Source organism: Branchiostoma floridae, chromosome 9, assembly GCF_000003815.2.
Source record: "Branchiostoma floridae strain S238N-H82 chromosome 9, Bfl_VNyyK, whole genome shotgun sequence".
In the NCBI taxonomy this organism is placed as follows: Eukaryota; Metazoa; Chordata; class Leptocardii; order Amphioxiformes; family Branchiostomatidae; genus Branchiostoma; species Branchiostoma floridae.
Window position 1 is genome coordinate 9,490,132 of NC_049987.1, and position 25,325 is coordinate 9,515,456.

At 41.0% G+C, this 25,325-nt stretch overlaps 1 protein-coding gene across 2 annotated transcripts; it reads right to left on the reverse strand.

Annotated features, from left to right (window-relative positions):
• Positions 1-2,393: 2,393 nt before the first annotated feature.
• On the reverse strand, positions 2,394-17,070 carry LOC118423431 (gastrin-releasing peptide receptor-like). Of its 2 annotated transcripts, none has more exons than XM_035831584.1 (2): positions 16,905-17,070; positions 2,394-6,250 (listed from the first exon to the last, which is right to left on the reverse strand). In XM_035831584.1, the coding sequence occupies exon 2, from the start codon at positions 6,080-6,082 to the stop codon at positions 4,790-4,792; it is 1,293 nt and encodes a 430-aa protein (XP_035687477.1). In that variant the 5' UTR covers positions 6,083-6,250; positions 16,905-17,070; the 3' UTR covers positions 2,394-4,789. The 2 variants fall into 2 exon arrangements, with proteins under 2 accessions (XP_035687477.1, XP_035687478.1); XM_035831585.1 differs by lacking the exon at positions 16,905-17,070 and adding an exon at positions 7,569-8,370.
• Positions 17,071-25,325: the final 8,255 nt, after the last annotated feature.

Here is a 25,325-nt window from a genome sequence, read left to right on the forward strand (position 1 = left end):
CTCATTTTTCTAATAGATATCGATTATTGTAAAACTCGGGGTTGGGTATCTCTCTTGTTAATGTGTGTGACCGCCATATTGCTTTGGGCTGTGAATATCAGTCAATAATGTCGGGTGAAGTTAGATAACGGACCAATATTGTTTTACGTATACATGTTTGATATTACCATACTTTCCCAAGTCATTAAGAAACGACAATGTAAGTCAGGTTTTCGTAGTCAATTTCCCGTCAAAGGTAATGTATGCTTTTGTCTCCACCTGACAATATCTGTAGTTTTTACATTTCTAGTTCTTGGTGCTTTAGGATTCCAGGATGTGCATATTGCACTCATTACATAGAGTTGGCGGCGATAAATGAACGTATGGCGGTTCTACATCTAGACCTTGCATATTCGTAATGCATTTGACTAGAAATGGTCTCTAAAATTCGTACAAACGATCGATTTGTTGTAGATGCTGGCGATTTAATACCGACAATCATGATCACTTTATTGGTCATGAAGCAATTTGTTTTCTTTGACATTTTATATCCCAAAACAAGATAAAAGTATGAATGTGAAACTTGCGTAGGTGTTCAATACGTGAGGGGGCAATGGGAGTTTCCGCCAGAAATGTACTTTGCTTATCACATGCGCTTTTACCTGCCATATTGTGTGCAGGCTTGAACATTCATATCAAGATGTATAGCGGTACTCCCCATTGCACTGCCGCCCGCGTGATAAGAAAATGCAATTTACCATAAAGTGAGTTATTCTTTACTGTCTCCTGTAATATTCTGAAGATATAGAATGTCAGAATGCTGACACGAAGACATTGCCCCGGGCTGTAGGTTGGTGGATACAACAGGAAAATGTTGTCCGTAGCAATAATGTACAGACGGGTAAAGGCCTGTAGAGACGTACGTGTGGAATCACACAGGGGAGAACACTGGAGCCTGAACAATGTTAATGTGGTCGTCGGAGGTTTCGGCGTGAAAAATAGATTAAGATAACACCCTGGTACTTCTCTGTGATGTCTCTGTTAACTCTGACGATATCAACTCTTTAGAAAATGAATTCCTGTCCTCAAGGCCCCATTGTACCAGACGGCGATCTCTCTGTGATAGCGTTGAAACCTAAAAGACCACGCAGTAGATTTCACGGATAGAAATGTTTTTCACGCTTTGTATTCTTTGTTGTCTCTTCAGTTATACTTTTTACACTGAATACTTTGAATGATATTAAAATGATACGTAATCAAGGTTTACATATATATATATATAAGTCACATTTAGTTCGCAGTGACGTTGCCGTCTAGTGAAATGGTAGCCAAAGTATGGTACAATGATGTGTCATTATCAGATGTGTCAACATTTACGTAAAATGAATTCATGGTTGTTTTCCCATATCCAATTATCTTCGTTGACACTTTAATAGAACCAGTTTTACTCTTGGTTCTTCATGAATTTATTGATAAGACTAGTAATGATGTCATTAACCCCGTGAAATCACCTTGATATGGCTGATTCCATCACAACCCATCAATCGATGAGGAGATGGGAATTTGTTACAGATCAATCTCGTATGCCCTCATTTCAAGGTTTAATTATTCATCTGTACGTTACGTTTCCACGCATTAGGGGCTAAAGGACCACTTCTGGTAAAGACACCTTCGTAAAATCAATTGTGCAGGGAGACAGCGTATTTGTCAGCAGGGGCATCTGGGAATTGCAATGAACAGATGCTAAAGAAGAAATGTATACATGCTCTTATCACTAAACTAGAACGCCATTAGAATCGCAATTCATCAGAAATAAAACCACATCTCCTTATCTTTGTAATTGAATCATACTTTCAATGTACATGTACATGTATACATTAAACATTTCCAGAAAAATACAACATCTATCTTCTGTACGTGCTATTCAGTACACATTGGAAATACTAGTATGTACATAGTCCCATAGGTTATCTAGAATAAAATACCGCCTGTTGCGTGCTAGTTTCGTCTATATACACCTTTCTCACGCGGCGGCCATGATAGATCGAAGACGAGGTCAATGAGGCAAACAGACAAAACTTATTTCTAAAATCAGGTCCCATTTAGTTTTCCCCCAAACCACACAAATTTTCATGATATAAGATAGAATAATAAATATTACAAGAAGTGTTATGCACCGAAAGATGTAGCAATTTAGAGTAGTGTAGACTGACCCCATGGTCCCTTAAGAGATGCAAAATAAAGACATAATAATGCAAATTTTTAACGAATTTGCAGCCATTCACTTATTGGTCGATTTCCTAATTGGCAGGCTACCATTGGTCGAACTGCTGATTATGATGGACAGCCTTTTGTTTGCCACATTGAACTCGTTTTAGATCTATCATGGCCGCCGCGTGAGAAAGGTGTATTGCGTCTGCCGACAATCATTTTGAAGCCGAAATGTTAGAGTCTGATTATTGATAAACAAAAAGAGATTATTTATGTCCAGAACACGAGATATCAAAACGACACGTTCCACTGCTGTACCATAGAAAACCTCTCCATAAGGGGCCAAAATCAAATATTTCAACAATCCATCCAGGCATTCTCGGGTTTTCGTATTGACAGACATACAGACGAACAGACGCACAAACGAATGCTGCCGAAAACATAACCTTCTTGGCGAAGGTAATAATATAGTATACCAGTACACATGTATATCTGTTACATGGTGATATGCATATGGTCGCCTTACACTTTCTCTTAGATTTAATTACTAGACAAAAATATAATTTTAAATACAACGCGGTAGTCATATCTTGAATTTCTATACACAACTTGACTTTATAACATACCTTCTCTATCTCATAGTAAACTACACTGATCCGACAAGGATGAAATATATCTCACAGTGAACTACAGCATATACGACTATCTTTACAGTTGGTCCTTCGAATATGTATGTTAACAAAACAGCAAGCCTTACTGATCAGTACATATTTCTACAATTATCTATTTTGTGTACATCATCATACATCGCTTCACATACTACACTGCTCAGCACAACATGGCCAAAATACAGTATATTACCCATCTTGACATTATGGCACATGTAGGCTGTTATGGTACACTTGGACAATCACAAATCGGTTGAAAAGTCCACACAAATATCGTACACAATTGGGCAGTAACCGGTCAATTTCACAAAGCCCAGGAAGTCACCTCGGTGGAGTAACTGTCACATTTTATATCAATTTGCCCGTATTGTCCAAAGACGTAAAGTAATCAAAGCAATAACTTTTCACAGGGCACCGACATTTCTTGCAGTGCAGTCATAACATTATAGACATCGTTTTGGTCCTCACTCGTTTTGTCTATTTTCTGATTATACAGGTACTTTCTTTCAAAATCACAATTTGACTGTACTCATCAAAGTATTTTGTTGAAACAATCAAGAGTAGTAAGCATGTAAGATTAAACCCTGGGTAAAGCTATACATGGATGTCGTATCTATGCGGAGATGCCATCTATCACGCCAAAAAATCTACACAAAGGCATTTGGTATCACTCAAAGTTTACATGGATATCAGTCACTGATCGACGGAAATATACACAGATTGCACCTCAACTATACAGATCCATGGGGTTCTATGATGTCATCTCTTTTACATGGTGTGTGTGAGAAATGGAGATTGTATGAGATTGTGTGCTGTAGTCTAAGAAAATATTACAACTACATATTCTGTACAATTTCCTTTGGCTAATCTAAAAGGTAGTCGTTTTATTCCAGCTAGATTTTGGTCAAGCTTCTGTACTGTCGCACAGCCAACCATGGCCTCCCGACATTCCCCTGACCATCGTAGGGAGTTAGTCGTAAGGAATGTCATCTATGGCTGGGAGTTGGTACGAGAAGATGCCTACAAGTCTTTAAATGTCCTCTGCACCAAATGACTATGAATTTTGAAAAACTAAAGTCGGGAAAGTCATATTCAAAGCCGGGTCGTGGGAAGGTCTTAAATGTGGGACAGAGACGCAAGCTTCATCCTGGTTAGTGTTCCTGCAGTTATTCCTCAACATATTCAATTTCTTTTCTACATACATACAATCAATAACCGTTCCATCAATTTGGACATCTATATACTGTAAATGAACCCTGGTCCCAAATTATGCCCGTTTAATTTTGATAAACACTTAATCAATTTGTGACCGTTGTTTTTCTCTGCTTACTAAAGGTGATTTAAAATGTACAAAGACACCACGGACGGCGTAATCAATGTGAGATTTACTTCTTTTGTTGAGCGCTTCGAAAGCCTCAAAATCTTATGGGTCGTTATTGTCATTGTCTAAAACACATTACGTTTGTATTCAGTATGTTCCTTAGGTGCCAAACCTTTTGGAATGTTTGATTATTTTGCGTAGGTACGCATTGTATGAGTTCAGCTACATAGTGTGTAAACTAGAATTCAAACTATTTGAATTGGTCTGCACATATGTCTTGCCAGTCATTTCTTAGGGCAATATACTTTAATTAGCTTTATTGATCAGACTCATTACATGGTTTATATTCCTATTGAAAGTGTTAATATGTAAGGCTTTTAAGCAATCGATACCTTGATTCATAGATGGCAAATGTGAGATCTTTTGGTAACTGTTTCCCTAAGTTGCAACTCATTTCTGTTTTTGTTGCTGACCATGTGAATGTGTGCGTTTGATCTTTCTTGTTAGATTCTGGGAAAAGATCAAGTGTCAAGTACATAAGTAGAACCATCGCTCACCATTTGAGGAAAGGTCACGAATTGTTTCAGTCTCGTGAGGGTTAGATCTGTGTCTAGAGGACTGTCATGGTTGACAAGCACGTGTCCGCTCGTGTCATGCCGGTATTGTTGGTGGTGGTGACAGTCCGACGGAGGGCCGTATATCTCAGTGTCCTCATCGCGTTCTCCTCCAACTGTTTCTTACGCTCTGCCTCGGTGATGCAGCAGCACAACAGGTACCGTTTGAAGAGGTCGCGGAAACTCTTGCTGAGAAGGAAGAGCGCGAAGGGGTTGACACAGGAGTTGGAGTACATGAGTCCCTGTGACACGACCATGCCTGCGAACTGCACCAGGGGTGGGGGTGGGAGGGGAGAGTTCCCCCAGGAGAACCAGAGCCACAGGTTGACGATGTGCACGGGCAGCCAGCACAGGGCGAAGATGGCCACGAGGATCAGCACGGTCTTGGCGACGTTCTTGCGCGCCTCCAGTTGTCGAACCGTCGACATGTTCTTACAGGGCATGTTCCGTGCGGAGAGGATGAGGTGACGGGCGATCAGGACGTAGAAGACTCCGATGGTGATGAGTGGGATACAGTACATCACTGTAAACTGTACCAGAGCCTTAGCTTGGGGGTAGAGCGGTTTGTACTCCATCGGGAACGGAGCACAGGAGCGCAGGAATATCACAGACGTGTCGTTAGGGTTTGTATCGTTAAAGGTTGTGATGTTGAGTTCTACCACCTTTGAGAAGACAACGTCCGGAATGGCCAGACACATGCTTCCTATCCAGATGGAAACGGCCAAGATGTTTGTACGTCTGAGCGCGTGATTAGCCTGGAGACTCATCGGCTTGACGATGGCTCGGTAGCGGTCGTAACTCATGGCCGTCAGCGTGAAGATGGACACTCCGATGGACGTGAACTGGACAAATGGCGTCAGTTTACACATGATGTCGCCGAAAACGTACTCCCCGAGGAAGTAGTTAGCCACGGTGATCGGCACGCAGCTGACCAGAACCAGGAGGTCGGCCATGGCCAGACTTGCGATGAAAATGTTCGGGACGTTTCTCATTGTTTTGTTTGACCACACGATCCTGATGACCGTCCCGTTGCCTAGGATGCCGGTCAGTGCAATGGTGGAGAAGATGACCGCCACGATTACCAGAGCCCATTTCGGCGGTTCTCCGACATCGTCGTCACTAGAAGTCCCCATGCTGGCCCACTGGAAAGCCTTCTGAGTCAGATTAGTGCGATTTCTGTAGTCGTCACTTGAGTGCCACGCCGCCAGCACTACCTGATCCACCAAGCCTGTTGAATCAATCCTGTCTTTTGAGTCTTGAGAAGAGTTCAAAAGAGAACTGCTCACCATTCCTTTTATCTTTCTAATACGCAAGGCAGGACGAGCGCACCAGCTTCCGATTTTTGACGGCGACAAAAAAACTTGGAGAGCTTACCTCTCTTCAGTTCATCGCTGGTAGTCTCTCCACGTAAGCCGATAAAAGCCTCGATGGTGTCTCTCGATTTACCAAGGAATTAGCTGCAACACAGAATACATTTTCCTGTCACTGGACTATTCCACCGTCACCATCGAAACTACAGTCAATCAGTCAGCAGTATAAAAGCTCTAAAAAGCTATCAGTCTCTGTACAGGGAGGGAGGATCCAGGGGGAATATTTTCAATTGAAGCACAATCAGAGCGCGACACTAATGCCCCAGAAAAGATGACGGCACCAGGGGAAACGACCTGTCTGGTGTGGACGGTGCCACACGTCGGGTAATAGTACTAGTAGATATCCTGCTTATTACTTTTATGTTACCGACTAAATTGTTTATTTTGTTTTCCAATCAATTAGTCAATGCCTTTTGGTGAGTCATTGCTAGTATTCCCAAATAAAGTGGAGATTTCTCTCCGATAGCTAGCAGTCTGGTAACCCATTCTGAGGTCGTGACTTCAGAAATACGAACAAACCTCATGCTTAACTCCACAAGGGAAATACAACTGATAGAGGGGTTTACCTCATAATTCAAGCGTATCAACTTCATATAATGGCTCTTTGAATAAAACAGTCGTTACGGCTGAACATGCTGCGAATGATATAAAAAACATAATGGCCTATCTGTTATAGATTACCATAGCAGACTCTAATGACTGATAAATTTCCTCGGCGTGTTTGCGGTCGTGAGCTGTTGATAGCACAAGTGCGCGGTGCACCCGAAGTGCGTCAAGGAAAGTGTTGTAGGCTGGCTTAGTCTAAATCTACATTTATCATTGGCAAACGCACCGTTATTGGACTTGGTACGCGGCGGATTGGATTGAGTCTGAAACCACTTGTGGGTATTGAGTTAATTTGCTACATGGGCCGTGAAATTAGCTTCAACAGGCGTGGATTAACCCTGTAGACAGTATATATTTCATCCTTTCTTGACCCGAATCTTTATAAATAACACAGAAAGTATACATCGACCGTTATGTTAGGAGGGCGGAGAATGAAGGACTAAATCAAATGATATTGATCAGATTATTCAAGTTGCACCTGCCAGTTGATACACCAACACCTAATCGTTTCATTTTGCCGGGACAAGTTTTACGCGCCAAGTGTAAAGCCTACAACGCACATCAAGACTTACAGAAAGAAATAACTAGAACAAGACTGCATAGGCGGCTGAAAAACAAAACAGGAAGAGTTGCAGCGGTTCGACAGATTGGTTGGTTCGACAATAAAGACGAGGCAGGAAAACAAAAACTTTCAGCACATCCTTTTGCCATCATAGTCTGATGTGTTTGGGGTCTCTTAAGCTACCGCCTTTCAACATGTCACAAGCTTATTCTAGGCAAAGAACCGAAAGCAACATACCTCAATAACTGTTGTAGAAGAACGCACACCCACGTAGACCTACTACAGAACTCTCTAGAAAATCTCCTACCCGCGATTTTCACATCTACCGATCTGACCAGCTCGGAACAACCGCACACTACTTATACTGTATCCTACGGTCATCAGTGCTTTGTGGGGTTTGGCTAAGCCCCGCCCAGAGATCAATACCATAATGTACCATAGGTCCGTACATGCACGTCAGCCGGCAAGCAGTGACGAAGCCGTCGCAACAATCTACAGGAAATGGCGTTATGGTATGTTCCAGATGGGGAAGACCCCGCAGAACAAATAATGGACCTGCTGACATCTTTTTGTCACTGTCATTCTGGTGTACAGGATTTTCGTAAACATTGACGTAGGACTGACAAAGCTAGATGAAATAACCCATCGATGGCATTTGCTTTGATTTCTTTCTTAGTAAGTTATGCATACAAACTTTAAGTAATTTGCCGTATTTTTCAAATCTAACCAAACGTTATATGTTATCCGCGTAACAGATAATAAATCATCCCAGTTGAAGCGTTTCCGAGCCGACGGCTAGTTATTTCCCAGTTGTAAAGTGTACGGGGCAATTTCCGAGCTGGTCTATTCTTTGGCTGGTAAACACCTGTAGAATTGCATAGTATGGGCCACACATGATTTTTGATTGACGCGCCAATCGGACAGCGTAAGATGAGTGTAAGGGCTATCTAAATCTACCAGGCTGTTGGTCAGAATTACTTACTTTTATTTCTTTTTTTCTAAGAAAAAAGGTGAAGTGCGGCACCTGTGTATGCATGTGTGTATGTATGTATGTATGTATGTATGTATGTATGTATGTATGTATGTTTGAATGTATGTATGTATGTATGTATGTATGTATGTATGTTTGAATGTATGTATGTATGTGCGAGTATGTAGGTGGGTTTGTGTTCTTGTGTATGTAGAAATGCAGCTAATTATAACATTTTAGCAGGACGGTGCAATTCATTCAAATCTTTATTTAATTTTTTATTGCAAACTATAATCATTGGTGATTACATAAAGACGCCATCCAGGTTAACCATATGGAACCTAACAAACCTTGGATAGAACACAAAGTTAAATCAACTTGGTCTTTCTGAAGAATAAAAAAAGGAACAGCTGACGTAACTTAGAAGCGGTACCACATTTGATTAAAAGACTGCCTGTATATATGTAATGGCATAACGTACAGATCTTGTTGACAAAATGTCTACTATTTTATGGACCTAACAATAGCTTTAATCTGAGATTGTTCCATAAGACGTCAGTGGCGATCACGGTCGTTGGAAGTCTAAGATGAGTAAGGGGCAGGCGTGAGCACGCATACAGCTGAATGAAATGATTAGCGTTTAGAGACCTAATGTTATTAGTACTAATGGAAACAAACTATATATGCCATGTTCCTTTCCCCTATAGTCAGACTCCGTGTTCCATCCAAGTTAGCGATACTCCTGGGATCTTGTCGGGGAATAGACATCTTAGTCTTATCTACTCCGGGAGGGACTAAAACGCTACAGAGGCTCATTTCAATCTTCGTGTAATAGTCGTCTGAACACGTAACGACTTACAAGGCAATCACCAACGTACAAGATGAAACTCATTCCGTGCCACTTCAGATCACACTTACTGCAACAACGTGACTTCACCATAACATTCAATCATCCACACTGACTTAAATCTCTACAGGACATCAGTTGGAAAGGTCTTTATAAGTTCTTTACCGAGGAGCAGGATATAGCCCACAGACCTACCACCTGCTATTTCAACCAAACCATCTCAAAACCCTCATCAGAAAAGTTGAAAACTTCTTGATAGGACAGTTGGTGTCCCTATCATTACTCTAACGCCCTAGTTCCACTGGACGGTGATTGCAGCGACCTGAATTGGATTTTGTGACCTTTGATTCCATGATAAGAATATCGTACAACATGTAAATATATGTACGAGTAAAAAGACAAGAATACATTTGTTGTCTTGTTGTTTTTAATCTATGATAGTCGTTATCTGTCCAATTCCAGTCGCAGCGAGGTCACAGGCCTAGTGGAATGGTGGTAAATCACTCATTACTCTGATGTTAGTGATGGCAATCTGATTCTCCCCGTGGAAGAGTTTGACCTCTCAGAGTCATTCGATTAGAATTAGCATCGGTCGCGCGGTTTATTTATGCCATAGATTAACGGGAGGCAATCGTTGGTATTAGTAAATTAGGTTAGGTGATTTGTTTTGGCATCAGCGGCTTTGCAACCTATTATGATAGTGTAGGCGAGCTTTCCGTTCACAAATTACATGGTTCATAGGGAATAAAATTACAAGTTTGACCTTAATGACCTCTATTGATCATTAGATGCCCATTAAATTTCGCCATTGGCCCACTGAAAAGTCTCCTGTGCGATTTCTGTTGTCATCACCTGGGAGCCACGCCGCCGGCACCACCTGATCCAGTAGGCCTTACAAGTAGTACGATGTACTTGTACAAAACCGGTTTTTCTTATAAGACCGGTCCAGAAAAACCAGACCTGTAAAAATTCGGTGGACCGGATGTTGGAGCTATTGGAAAATGAACACATTATATGACTTGGGGCTTACCGGTCGGGGAAAATAACAAGAGCGAAGTACGGTAGAGTCTATAGTCATTTCTACCAAGTTTTACACTTAATCGTACAAAGGCAATTAGCTTTGTAGGCGTTCAAAACGCCAGTGGGATTCAAATATTCCACAAAACAGATTTATTTGTAACGAAATGGACCATTGTCCATTCACAAGTTTTCAAATATTGAATCAGGTTCAGGTCCAGACCTGGGCCTGATCCTCTGGACCTGAACCGGACCTGGACCTGAAATTTCTGTACCGGTACTCACCCCTACTTACGAGCGATCGCGATGATGTCACGGTGCATGACGTAGTGGTAGGCAAAAAGCAGGTGTTGAACAAAAAGCTGATTTACATATTAACCAATAATTGGATCTGTTAATTTGAATATCAATTTTTAATCCAATCTACTGACGTCCTGGTGGGCATCAGCCGTCAATGTAAACAACAACAGCGATCGCTCGTTCTTTCCGAGATATGAGCCCACAAAACCAGAATCGGCAACTACATGTACCAATACAGATGATAGCTTGTTTGAACTTTGATCTTTTATGTACCCATTTTTTCTACTTAAAAATCACTGAAGTGGTGCGTCTAACTAGCTCGTTCAAGCCGAAAGAAATATGACTTTCTTGACAGGTTGTGATTGTGCATTATTGTATGTTATATCAATATTCCATGAATCTGTTGATACGTATTCATACATAAGTAACGTTACCATCATGTGAGTGAAAGTCTAATTTTCCCATGGGGCACATCGGGCTAGTCTAGTTCCCGGATGTGGCGGCTGTCCCCTTTTCTGTCGAGTTCATGACCTCTTATAGAGCTGTTATTCATCACCAGGGAAACGGGAGTGGCTGTTAATGCTATCAGAGTACTGCAGGTCCCGTAAAGCATTACGCCTGCTCGCCTAGGGTGAGCTAAAACGGCAGCAAAATAGAACAGGGGACAACAGAGACTTCTATTTCAAATGCCTGTTGATACAAATTTTATATCTTATATATTTAATATCTACAAAAATGAAGGAGGAAAATAGATTGATCCTGACGAAATCGACCCAGTTTACTTTATCATCTATTTGACTTTATCTTTTGCTTTACCGAAGAGAGTGCAGGAGGAGGAATGAACGACTATGTAAAACGTAAACGTCGATACCCCGGACACAGACCCCAACAATTCCTACGTAACTTTACAAGATGAACATGTATGACATACATGTACGCGATAATTGTTCCACTGAGGTTTTTCCAGGTTTGTGGACTGCAAATCCTCCCCTTTACATACCTAGAACTCCGTAGGAACAGCATGACGTATGAGTCATAGCTTATCTAGAAGCCCACGACTAAATGCAGTCACCTTGAAACATTCGCAATCACAAAACCAGATCTCCCCCATCACACATGATATTCATTCATTGTTGTGCTATGAGACCACGAAAATCTTGACCAAAGGATAGGCCTGCCCTCGACTTATCAACAAGATTGCAGAACATAGCCTTTTCAATCGCCACACTGCACATGGTTATTGCAATATTGCGTGGAGTTATGAGCTCAGAAATATCAGATGGTATTAAATCCTAGCCGGTGTAGATTAAACCAGTGGCCTTTGTGGACATGAAATGATTCGCCGGATGGGTATCGCCACAGGTTTTCAATTGAACTATTTTCAAAAACCTCTTCTTTTGGGGAAACGAACAAAAGGAAAGGATCAGATGAATGTATCCTTATTGATTGTGTTCCAAAAGTGAAATATTAAACGGAGACTAATATGTGACTTTTTAGACCTCTTATCAGTGAATGATGAATTCGACGGTCCTCAGCAGTGCTGAGACGATCTGGGAATACAGCCGTGGAGAGATGGCGTTTATGTATGTGAGGTGTTGTGTAACAGAGGTGCGTTTGTAACGAGTGTAGTAGCCATCAAGTTATTACAAATGGTACCTGAACCGCATCATGCCATAGTCCTCGACGATTTCCGGGAACGAAATCCCATTTCACGTTGGAGAAAAGAGCATGTAAGTGCCAAATTTCGCCATTTCTAGGTCAGCTCCTATGCTCTAGTACTCCATTGAATAGATCACTTGGGAAGTTTAATGTGAACGTCAAATTTGTGATAATTTTGCTGCGAGAAGCCGACGCAGTTATCTCCTAAACGCACAGTGTGACACAAAATCCCCACCGGAGGCGCACGGGCACTGTCGCACATTTGTTTCTGAGAAGCAGCCTTAATGTAAGCTTTTTTTCATTATCTGGGCAATTTTCCAGGAGGTTGAAGAAAGGGACGGGACTTGAATGTGACGTTTATGGGCAAGACACATTTGAAGTAGAAAAACCCTCTCTCGTGTGCATTTCTCAGCTGACGTCTCAAAATAGCTTCAAGTAAGCACAAATATATGTCTCTTTTATAAACCAAAAGGGAAGATCTAAAACATTATGCAAAGGTACCGTGTCCTACTTTAAATGACTTCTAATTATGTATTTTTGCTTTCGGCAAATTGCTCAACAAGTTGACGTCTCATAATAACTCCAAGCAAGAAAAATCATATGAATCTTTGGTAAACCAAAAGTGAAGTACCGCGTTCTACTTTAAATGACTTCTGAGTACGTCATTTTGCTTTCGGCAAATCATTGAACAGATATCAGATTCAAAGTTAGAGGTTTTATTAGTATATTCATCCCTGACTTGTTTTTAAAACTTTTGATGGATCAGACATCTCATAAATGTTGAGGAGTGCAAACTGTAGATAACAAAATTATCAACCACAGTTTGACGTACGCGTCAATACCGTTAGAATGTTCCAGAAAGTTCAAGTTGTCGTTTTTTCATGCCTTTCAAACTATATCATCGCTATGATAACCGGAAATAAAGTAGAAGGTAAAATTTATGCAAGTGACAAGGGTTATCATTATCGTCGTTTCCTTTCCTTCTATGATATTGATTATTGAAGATCTAGATTGATCGGCAACTTAAGTGCATCTCTCCTATCTCATTCCCTCAATTAGTCCTATTGAATATGTTTCTTTTGTACGATTTTGGCATAAGACAAGCTGGTCTAAATCGACATAACCAAACATTCAATCAATGCGACATTGCTATCATACCGGTTACAAAATATCTCTCAACTCCAAATGCAGCCGGCGGGCCTTGTGAGTATGTAATCTGGGCACAGAAACGGCCGATTGTACTAGAGTGCGTTTTATTGACTGCATGACACTCACCTGTTGAATGCTATCCGCAAAAAACAACCTTATTAAATAATTACCCAGATATAATTTCAGATTATCAGCTTCGTTCACAAGGTATTAGGAGATATTTATGAAATGTGTCATATCAATTAGTGCCCATCAAGGCGGGATGACTTGTTTCAGTAGCTCCCAGTGGGGCTTAAGCTGGCGCCAGTAAAATGTCCGGTGTTTAATGTCATCTTCGTGACTGTCCTTCAGCGCTGTCTCTCCTCCATTTACTGATAGCCGCTTATACCCCCTTTCCACTTGGCGTTGTCGCCGCGCTCTCTCTGCTGCAACCTAAAATTTGACAGATCGTTCAACGAATTTTGTAGAAAAAGCAACGAAAGTATTTAAGATTTGCGCGTTTTGCTGTCTTTTTTGTCACACGTTTACATTTTCTATGATACTCCCTGGATGAAATCGAAGATTGCGCTCATCTTTTGTACGTCGCAATGAGAGCGCAGCGCGGTCGCCGTCTAGTGGAAAGGGGGTATTACTGAAACGAGCTGAGTTTGGGTGATTAACTAGCAATAGACCTCAATGCCATATGTCGCCGAACAATTAGCTCCGGTTCGATGACATCATTCTCTTGGCCGTCTCGTCTGCAAGTGGTTTCTTAGATCTATGCAGGAAATGATGTCTAAAATGTTGCAGAAGTGAAATACTTATAAACAGCCGCTTTAATACAGCCACTAGGTCAGCGGCCTCCCTGCGATCGCGATACGATCTGAAATTTGATATATCGCTGAACGAATTTCATAGACTAAGAATGAATCTTTCTGTAATTTTCTGGCTTTTTGAGTTACAACGAAACACAATGGAAATTTGCATGATGTACTAATTATGAAGTCAATGTTACACAAATTACACCAATCTAGGTCGCAGCTATCAAGTGGAATGGGCCTGTGTATACGCACTATAGCCTATTCCACCTTATTACGACCTCCAATAAACGGTTTTGGAAAGGGCTGTCTCTTCAGTGGTAGTTAGTGAACCTGTTGAAGTTACAAACTTGTTCAAGCCTGTCCTACAATGTACCCACAATGTACCAATGCCATGGGGCAACAGGAGCAGGAACAACTTAGCCAGACACGCATTCCGACACGTTCAGACTGGCCATGAACGTGAAATCACGTACAAGGTTGTCCCCGACATGATTGATAGCTTGCCATTCATGAACGGCTCGCTCACTTCCTCCCTCCGTGCGCGAGCGAGTTTCCGCGCCGCCGTGCTGAAAGATTACTCTGAGATTCCGTCAACTCCCTGACGAGTGATGATGGGTCTAGGCACCCGGGCTATTTAACTATTGTTCTCCTCTGACAGTTAATCTGAGAACACTTTCTTTCTGTTCAACCTTGTCGAATTGGATATTGAACTTGGAATTAAAGTGAGTGGATAGTAGCACGATAATACATCTGGAACGTGACTTGAAATCATGTTCAAATGCACAGTCAACAAGACCAGACTGCCCAAAGGTTATTACATCGAAAGTTCGCTCAACCAAAAAGTAATATACAGTGAGAGAGGAAGTTCCTGACAGCCTCTTCTTTTTATGCAAACTATTCAGGCATCATTGAAATTTCAGTCTCTATCGCTTTCCATATCTGTATTAACTGTTTCGTCTTGAAGTTCTATTCGTACAGCCGTCCTTTTATTTTCCCTTAGTATTGCTATGAAGTTCGTGTAAAAGAACTACAAAACAATCTTCATAAAGATGGTATCTCACTGCACTTGCGCCACCGATGCGGCACTGTGGGGTTCGAAAGATTACTCAACGAATTTCAAAGATAATAAACGACGTTTTGTGTATTTTGTTGTTTTCTTAATCATACTTTTACAAATTGCGCAATATCTAAATTATAAACAATCGGCGAAAATAACACAACAGTGCCGCAGTGAACGAACCCCGCAGTGCCGCACCGGTGCCCCAAGTGCAGTGAGAGTCCCTTAAGGGAAGAGCGAGCTCCTCCGCTAGCTCCTTTGACGAAACTGAAGTGTCAAGCCTAGAAGAGAGGGTGTCAACAGCCTAATGATGCAGAACTGTGGAGTTGATTAAACGCTACATAGTTAATGGCGTTCCTCTTCACCCGAGTAGTTACGAATTAGCGATTGAATCTAAATCGGAAGAAAAAATCAATCTTACGGTTTTTGCCCTAAACTAAAAAAAAGTGCACACAATGTTAGAGAGGCTAACCTGTCTGAATGTACAATGAATGTTGTTATCATTTTCGATGGCAATAAAAACTACGGTAAAATTGAAAGGTCAACCTGAAATGTACGGACTAATTTTACGCCAACTTTGCTCTAAATTGGCTGTGGATGGGTGAATTACTATGACTGATGGCATAATATCTAACTGTCTAGTAGTACATGTACACTGAACATTTTTGTTGAAAAATAGAATTTTTTTCACTTATCTGCTTATGCCCGACTGACAGAAGCTGGAACATTTCAATGTTCTAATCCAGATGCTCACCACCAACATGTCACGGACGAAAGCCTGAGTCAGGTAGAATTCTAAGCGAGTGGGCGCAAAAGACAAAACTGAACTTACTTCTTCTTCGAATTCTTCTTGCTTCGTGGCTGTCTTCCAAGAAATGTGAAAGGATGTGAACATTATAAAAAAGTCGGAGTACGTCAAACCCACGCAGAAGTGACCGGTTGTAGGCGTATAACGCAACTGGCGGGAGACACCAGATTTTATTTATTCCGCAATCTTAATCAGAAATGCCCCTATCGATCGATTAACTCCTAAAGGGGAGGACATGTAGCTGATAGTGGGAACATCCCTGCTACCAGCAGTGGACAGAATGGATGGGTATGGACAGGGAGCGCAGCTGCAACTCCCAGATCTTAATATTCTCCCATTACTATGTTGGGCATGATTTGTCTAACTAGTACTGTGATCGATTAAGATATGATACATCCTTGGCGCCTGCCTCAGTGTCGCTTATAGGACACTTGCAAGACAGACAGATAAAAACAAATGGATAAAAAAATCGAAAAGCAGACGTGGAGGAAGAATGTCGGTCCCGACATTGACGTCATTTTACGGTGCACAAAAGTTTCCAGCCGTGATATATTTTCTTTTCGATTTTTGCTGGCACCAAGTGTAAAGACAGTTTCATATTTCTGAAAGCTTTAAGACATTGCGGGAAAGATATTACTTAGATATTATTCTGGCGCCATCATATTGTGATCCTAAGAGTGCATGGAATCAGTCGTATTCTTCAGAGACTTACTGGAAAATGTAGCGAACGCCATGACGTGCATTTAGATCTACTCAATACAGCAGGTGGGATATACTAGTACATTCACACAGGCTTCTCTCATGCATTCCTTGCTGTCATGCATGATGCAAATGAAATTCCAAGAAAAACATAAATGAGGGAAAAACTTGCCATAGATCCAGTATCACAAGTAGTATCGCTAGTATAATTATAGGCACATTCTATGAAGACCTTGAAAGAAAACAAAACAAAACAGAGTTTCTTACCAGTATATTTGGACACCGTTGCTCATCGCTGGTTGTTGCTAGTTAGCACATCATTGACCTCTGTCTTCCAGCGAGCGTCCTTTGTGTGTATGATCAAGAGGGTATGAGGCCAATCATGTCGCCAGACCAGTTTATATTCCTTCGGAAGTCCCGGATATACCAATTAAGATATTTGCAAAACGGAAGAACTATGCACATGCACGTCACTATATTTTATCTTGTTCCTGCTTGGTCGATGGCGCATAGCGACAAACGTGTGCAGAGATGTTCTTTTTTTTTTAAAGAAAAGCGTCGTCTGACCCCTTCTAACCTCTGGTAAAATTCCGGTAACTTCAAGGTTTGACGTGCGGAACTAAACGTATTAACGACATTACATTGCCATATTTGGTTATGAATTTGAATAATGCAACGGGAAATTTAGCCGTGAAGAATCTTTTTGTGTGCTGGTATTCACACATTGCCTTATCATGAATTCCCTCGCTGATCATGTGAAATTCGTGTATTTCTTCATCCATTGACTTCCGGTACATTGTAATATACGGGATAACTTTTACCACAATATGTCCATAAGTGTCTAATATGCAGATTTTCCTCCATTAAAAATTGAAGAACTGATTTTCAAGCGTATCTTTGTCCCTGTGTGTCTGTCTGCGTTTCCGGGTATAACTTAAGAACGACTTGATATGATCATGATGAAATGATATTGCTAGGAATATTCACCATTGCTAAGTTTAAAAATGGAAACACTCATATGGACTAAGTTACACTGTTTTAATCTGAATATTTAGTAAGAAATCTATGTAGACTTGTATACCCTTAATATACCCTGTGATTGTTAAAAACAACAACTTAAGAACGACTTGATTGGTTGTGATGATATTTGGTATGTTAGAAGATCTTGGGAATACAAAGTTCAAGGTCAAGTCTGGCGGCTGCCCTTGGTATTGCAACAGAACATTTGGCTTTTTCCTCGACCTGCTATGGTCTTGATTTTTTTTTGGTAGCAGATAGCTTTAAAACTTATTGTCCGAAAAAAAACTTGATGTAGGTTTGGGCTCCCTAGCAGCTTCCTCTAGAACTGCAGGGGCACGTAGGTTTTAAGATACATCGACAATGACAACTACATATTGATGCATCGTAAGGTACCTTTCTTTTATCTTTTGAAGTTGTTTTTTTTTTAAATAAAGTGATAAAATTATCTTACGATGAAAACAAATTACGACCGTAGTTGAACCTGTCTCTTGTAGACCGCCTTGTGAGTTAGCTCATTTTCTGGTCCATTGGCAGCGCTGTTCCCACCCCACCGTGTGAAACATGTAGTTCAATCTCAAGGCTGTTTACCTCACCAAGGTTAAAAACCGCAACAAGTCACAAAACTTTCTTCACTTACTTTGAGATGAAGTGTAGCTTTTCAGACGGGTTCTAAACGTGGATGACAGCTGTGCACATTGGAAGCGCGAGTCAGATAACAGTATCTTAAAGGTCCTACACGTTTTGAGTGAATTAAGTTTGGAAATGTTAGTACGAGTGTACAGGAACTGATATCGAGTTAGTGTGCTTGTATCGGCGGGGAGTGATCACGCTTGGGCTAAGCTATTGACGGCCAGACAGAATGACAAGTTTCAGGACTCGTTAACGACGTTGTAACCTTTAGAGTCCATAAGAGATAAAGAGATAGAGATGTTTTACGTTGCATATGATTCCTCAAAATTCTTTACAGTCCAAGTCTGACCACGGACAATGGCCGGAAGATAACCCAGGAACACTTGGACATATTAGTTTGAACGTTCCACACAATTTGAAGTATAGTTAGATGCTATTTATCAAACCATCCAGCCGGTAGTGCCGGCAGCAAGAGGCACCGATGTGGGGCCGGCGACTGATGACGCCAGCTAAAGCTGACAAACTCTCCGGTCTTAACCCAACCCAGACTGGGCTTTGGGGGCATTCCCTTACGATCACCAAATTTGCAGGGGGTGATATACTCGTCGAGATTTATAATTCCTGGAATTTCTATATCATTTTGACGTAATATGACGTAATTATGACGTCATTAATTGACTTTTTTGGCTTAAACGGGGAATTCCCATAATACCTAAATATTTCACACCAAAAGTTACCAATAAAGGATTCTTATCAATATTTAAGTTTATAAGACTTCTGTTGTCAAAAGCCGACGCAACGACGTCAAAATGACGTCATAAAATGACGTCATCTGTACTTTACCTATCAGCCATCTTGGATTATCAACCTTAAATGTCTTAAGATACATTTTTTCAGCATATAACGCTAAAACCCCATAAAAATGGATTGAAAACGTTCGCATGAATGTTTTCTGTACGAAAATACTAAGAAGTGATGAAATCCGAGTGAAAATAAGCCGGTTATACTTCCGTAAATAGTTTCATCAGGTTGGTAGATCAATCGAACAGTCTTCTTCGTTTCACAACCTCTTTTTATTCTTCTGCAGACGTTTCGGTGACTGTCTGTCACCTTCATCAGTGCAAAATGAAATATACTAACGTTACTAGGTGCGATATGACCTATACAGTGCAAATCGAACTAAACCTATTGTGACGTAATTACTTGACATGGAATGTTCTCGAACGTGATACGTTATTCATCCTTGCCACTTTGTGACGTAGTGGCAAGGATGCGGTCCCAAACATGGCTAAGTTTATACCCCCCTTCGTCTCTATTCATTACTGCTGTAGACTTTCTGATCCAGATGGCTTCCTTTACCCAACGTGTGTATTTGTTGTCCTCTCTGTCAATAACCTTAGCCCCCTCCCAATCTATTACACAGTTATTTCTTGCAATGTGGTCTGTCACCGCTGACTTGTTTTCTTCTTTCTCTGCTTCTTTCTTCTGCGCCCTGGTGTACTTTCTTCCTTCAACATTTGTTGCTTCCTTTCTGTGTTCTGCTAATCTAGTGCCAAATGTTCTTCCCGTCTCTCCAATATATACTTTGCTACAACTTTTACATGGAATTTTATACACACAATCTGTTTTTACAGCGTCTTCTAATTTGTCTTTGGGGTGGACTAAAAGTCTCCTCAGGGTGGTTTTGGGTTTTACTGCTGTAGTGATCTTGTGCCGTCGGAATATTCTCTCTAGTGGCTCTGTAACTCCTTTTATGTATGGAAGTGTCACCATGCCTCTGGACTTTTCTTCTTGTTTCTTTTTCTCTGTATTCTTCGGCTTTTGTCCCATCGTCTGTTGTGCGACTCGTTTAAAGGCCCACTCAGGGTACCCACATCTAGTCAGTGCCTGCTTGATATGTTCTATTTCTTGTTGTCTGTCTTGGTCTTCTGTTACAATCGCCCTGCATCTATCCATTAATGTGCGGATAACTCCTAGCTTCTGGTGGAGCGGGTGGTGTGATTTGAAGTTCAGATATTGGTCTGTGTGTGTTTCTTTTCTGTAGACTAGCAATTTCACTGTGCCATCATCCTTCCTTATTAGCAGTGTGTCCAGAAATGGAAGTGTGCCGTTTTGTTCTTCTTCGTAGGTGAACTTTATGCTGCCTGTGGGGTCCACCGTGTTGAGATGATCCGTCAGGTCCTGCTGTACTCCCTTTTTTATTATTTCCATCACATCATCCACATAGCGTTTCCATAGTTTAGGTTTGCATTTTACTGGTGCTGTTGTTATAGCCTGTTGTTCCAACCATTCCATGAACAGGTTGGCCAGTACTGGGGACACTGGGCTGCCCATAGCTGTACCGAATCTCTGTTGGTATATATTTCCTCTGAATACGAAATATGTGGTGGTAACTATGAATGTGAGTAGTTCCATAATGTCGTCGACTCCGAGTTTTGTTCTGTGTTTCAGTTCTTTGTCATCTAGTAATCTTCTTTTGATAATGTCTAAAGTCTCCGTGATAGGGGTATTTGTGAACAGTGACACAACATCGTGCGACATAAACATTTCATCTTCTTCGATAAGGATGGAAGTCATTTCTTGCGCCAGGTGCTTTGAATTCTTCACATGACAGCTGGTGTTACCTACTAGTGGTGCTAATAGATCTGCTAGTGCTCGAGACGTGTTGTAACCTATGGATCCGGTATAGTCCACTATGGGACGCAGTGGCGTGCCTGGTTTGTGGATCTTTGGTGTGCAGTACATTCTGGGTATGTTCTCCGCTGTGGGATATAGGTGCTTATATTGTTCATCTGTAATCTTTTTATCTTCCTTGAGACTCTTCAGGATTGATATCAATTTCCGTTTGTACTTTTGTGTTGGGTCTTTCTCTAGCTTCTCGTACGTCTTTTCATCTGCTAACATGTCACTAACCTTGTTTTCATAATCTTCTGTATCCATGATGACTGTGGCACCTAGTAACGTTAGTATATTTCATTTTGCACTGATGAAGGTGACAGACAGTCACCGAAACGTCTGCACAACAATAAAAAGAGGTTGTGAAACGAAGAAGACTGTTCGAGGGAAGCCGGTTATACTTTTCATCATCATGATATTGGCGGCCATCTTGGATTTTGACCAATTATGTCATCTCATTAGCATGATTTATGAATATTTAATTATAAATGTGCAACTAAGATGTATGAGATATTAAAGATATATGAAAAGAAGTTTAGTTTAGCACGAAAATCTTAAAATCCCATTGTTTAAACCAAAATTAGTGACTTTTGTAAAATTTGTCTTTCAGAAACCCGTTGCCATGGCAACACGAAAAATGATAAACTTACTTATTTTTGTAAATTGTTACCAAAAATATTCTAGGAAAAGTCGCCAAGTTTGGTTGTTCTAACACAAGCCGTTTGGGAGCTATACGACGTCAAAGTTGGCGCGAGAACTTTTAGACCGCCCAAATATTAGCTCACAGAAAGAGAACAACGAGAGCACCGTCCAAGTGGCATGGGGCTTAAATTGCATGGGTGACATGTTTTTCTTACCATTTCACTTTCTGTTTCAACGTAGGACCATATACACTGTAGTACATACATACACATACACACACAAGCACACACACCCACACCCACAGGGGAGAGGGACAAGTACAAACATAGTCATCGTAGCCTGTTTTCCCTTCCCTTTCTTTACCTTAACCTTGCACTTTCATTTCGGACCTTCATTGATGGAAGTAGATACTTGACTTTCCTTCCTAATCCTTTCACTCCTTCAAGGAAGTTCTGCCATTTCCTGCTTCCCTTGTCATCCATCAATGTCAAGTTGAGAACGGCTCATAAGATTGCTGAGAACATTCGCTACATGGGCTCGGTGATCCGTGGCATCCAGGAGCGGCATGTCTTCGTCCGGAGATATTATATCGGTAATAATGTACAGAGAGGAGAAGACTACGTGACTTCGTTCTTATTGAGTTTTAGTCGATGCTTTGTTTGTTTGTATTACATAGCCCTGGTAAATCGTCCAATGGTATAACGCACTACTCTCCAAGCAGAGGTTGGTGGGAAAATCGTGACCTTTTCCTTTTCTACCTTTTTCTGCCAGGAGTGTACAACACACCAGGTTTATCAAGAAAAGTGCAAGTTGTGTCTTAGTTCAGTTCTGATTGCCATCTCTGTACGGAGGGGAATTTCAGAAGGTCAAGTAAATGACTGGAGTAAAGAAACGCAGTTTTTAACAAGGTGTAATCAAGCTAACGTGTGCTCTCCTGAAACCTAATTCCCCGAAGGGCCATTTACCACGCACGTTTTAACTTGTAATCCGTGTTAAGTCTGTATTAGCCTGTGCTGGCACAGAAAACAGCCAAGGAGGGAGAAATTTCACTTTCCAGTGGTCACTGCGACTCTGTCCTGGCCTTCGTCCAAATGAAAGTATCAGTAGAACTAAGTGAGCTTTGGGTATGGCTTAGCAGATGGGAAAGTTAATAGTAGCGGTTTCAACAGACTTGGGTTCATTTATTTGTATTAAGGGGACCACACAACACACGTTTTTCAGCTTTTTTTCCTTTCTACCACCTCATTTCTCTTTGAGCGTAACTAACATTGGCATCGGAAGCAAGCTTGTGTCTTATGCTGCCGTGAGATATCAAACCAGACATTGGCCTATAATAAAGCACACCAAAGCACGGCTACATGGGCAGGTAGTCTTCAGACTGTGTGATGGGCGGGTGGTTAACAGATGTTTGGAGTGTTCGAAGTTTGGTTTGTACAACGTTCTCACTTCGTTCTAAGTGTACAGATAAAAGAGGACATGCCATTTGTTTGCGTGCTGGGGGACATTACAGGTGGGATTGTTTGTGATAAATGTGTCTTTAGATGCATAAAGCAGTAGGTTTTATGTGAGACCCATAGGATACTTCTGTTCCCGGTAGTTTCGGGAGTTACTGTGTAGGTGAAATCCCAAGATTTGCAACCACCATGGTCTAGAATCCTAAAATTTATAACTTTCACCTTCTGGCTGTACATTGTACACTGTATACACTAGCATTTGGGGATACCGCAGTGACAGCTCGAGAGGATGAAGCAATCCAGGAATTTCTAGGAATTTCCAGGAAGTTCTTGGAAATGTGCGCTGTTAAATGCATCCTTATTTGGTCACGACTTCCAAACTTTGAACTTTGAATAGCGTGAAGGATTTCCAATGGTGCAAAAACTTTGATAACGTAGTTTAACAAGTTAACCAATTGCTGATGTCTTATACAGGCGCCATAGACTGTAGCGCGATAATATAATGGATAAATGTTCGCGGTGGTTTTAAGTTCGCGAACATAAAACTACTGCGAATATTTCTGCATTGACAGTAACGTGTTAATCAGATCACGTGTCTGTAACACTCGCGAGTTAACGTCCACTATTAATCCTGAAGAAGGCGACAGTGGTCGTTGCAAATTTAATCCGTGTAAAACTTTGTACTGGAGGGAAGTTTTGCATGGTACTATGATTACTACCAGGAGCTTCGATGAGTACCTGAATAAGGTTAGACACCTAGTTAAATATTTGAAGGTGCTTCCTCGATATCCAAATCATGTAAAAGGATGATATCTATATGATAATTAAGCGTATAACAATAACTAGTTGTAGCGTATATAATTTACAATCCAACAGTACGTAGTAATAATGTGAATACTGTAAGGCCTTGATACAAATCACGAGATTTCAGGAAGGGACAAGACAAGTTGCTTCGTGACGCAAATAGCGTTCCTTCACAACAAATCATGCTCGGCCCCGGTGATTTCCACACTTCGGGTTTACAAATACAGATATTAATGGCACCATTCGCACTCTGCACCGGCATATATCGTTCTGAACACCTTGAGCATTTTAGAATGATCACTTAATTTTCCATCTCTGAACCACTAGGTTGGATTCGACATTGATTAGATTTTAGTTGGGTTTATTTGATTTCATGTTTAATCTTCATGAGAGCCTTACATGATGAAGCTGAAGTAGTAATGTCATTCTGATGTATCTGTCCTTTGTTGCACACGGCGCACTACAAACTATTTAATGGTGCCTGTCATCCTTAATGTTTACAGATGCAGGAGTCCTTTTTGATTACATTTTCCTGTGTCCTTGAAGTTGGGAATATAAACCGGTTTTCGTGGAGGCATACACTGCAGTCACTAACAGTCACTTTCATCAGTGTTTTTATCAATAGAATAACGCAAAGAACTTTGCACAAGAAACTTTGGAAGAAAAAACACAGACATTTATAGACAATAAAAAAGATGAAAGAAACTGCCAACGAGAAAAAAAGGAACCGCATTGCTGTTTTCCATGCCTGAATTTAATATTTTAGCAGGTGTTATATGACCGACTGTTGCGCGAAGCCCAACTTGTGGTTATCAACAGTACCCAGTTGCTACATGCGGAAGAGATCTTGAGTGAAGAAATGTGCTCTCTTTTCATTCGCAGTCGAGCGGGTTCGGCTATATCTTATATCTTAAGAGGATAAATGATCCTCCTTGCCGTGAAACAGCTGGGCTTAACGTTTTAACGCACCGCCACTGGATGATCGATAGGACTTTCCACTTCTATTGACAGCTGAATGAGTACGTTGTTGCTATCTTTAGCAAAGTGGCTAAAACTTTCTGTGTGAGACTACATGTGGTTATTTCGTCTGTTTGGTCTCAGCTGGTGCACTCAGTGTCGTAGCTTGTACTGATTACTCATTGTTCGGTTGGAATTACCTTTTATGGGTCTAATCAGCCAATGAATGCCATTTCTTAAATATTGAAGAGGGCTGGAAATATCTGAATGTTTCACGATCTTATAGCTTCGCCAAATGATGCTGAATTAGATACATGTTTTGCATCATTATGCCAGTAACGTCTTAATTTGCATTTATACATTTTTTAGTTGATAATCTTCTACACTCAAATAAAGAAGAGACTTTTTTAGACACATAGCACCAAAAAATGTTGTTGAAGGTAATAATGTTCCGACGTCTCTGCTAGTTCATGTAGATTGCCAGCACCTCTCAAGTCACGGAGCA

Excerpts from the sequence above, each read along its gene's own strand:
- LOC118423431 (XM_035831584.1), bottom strand. The coding sequence starts at position 6,082 with ATGGTGAGCAGTTCTCTTTTGAACTCTTCTCAAGACTCAAAAGACAGG.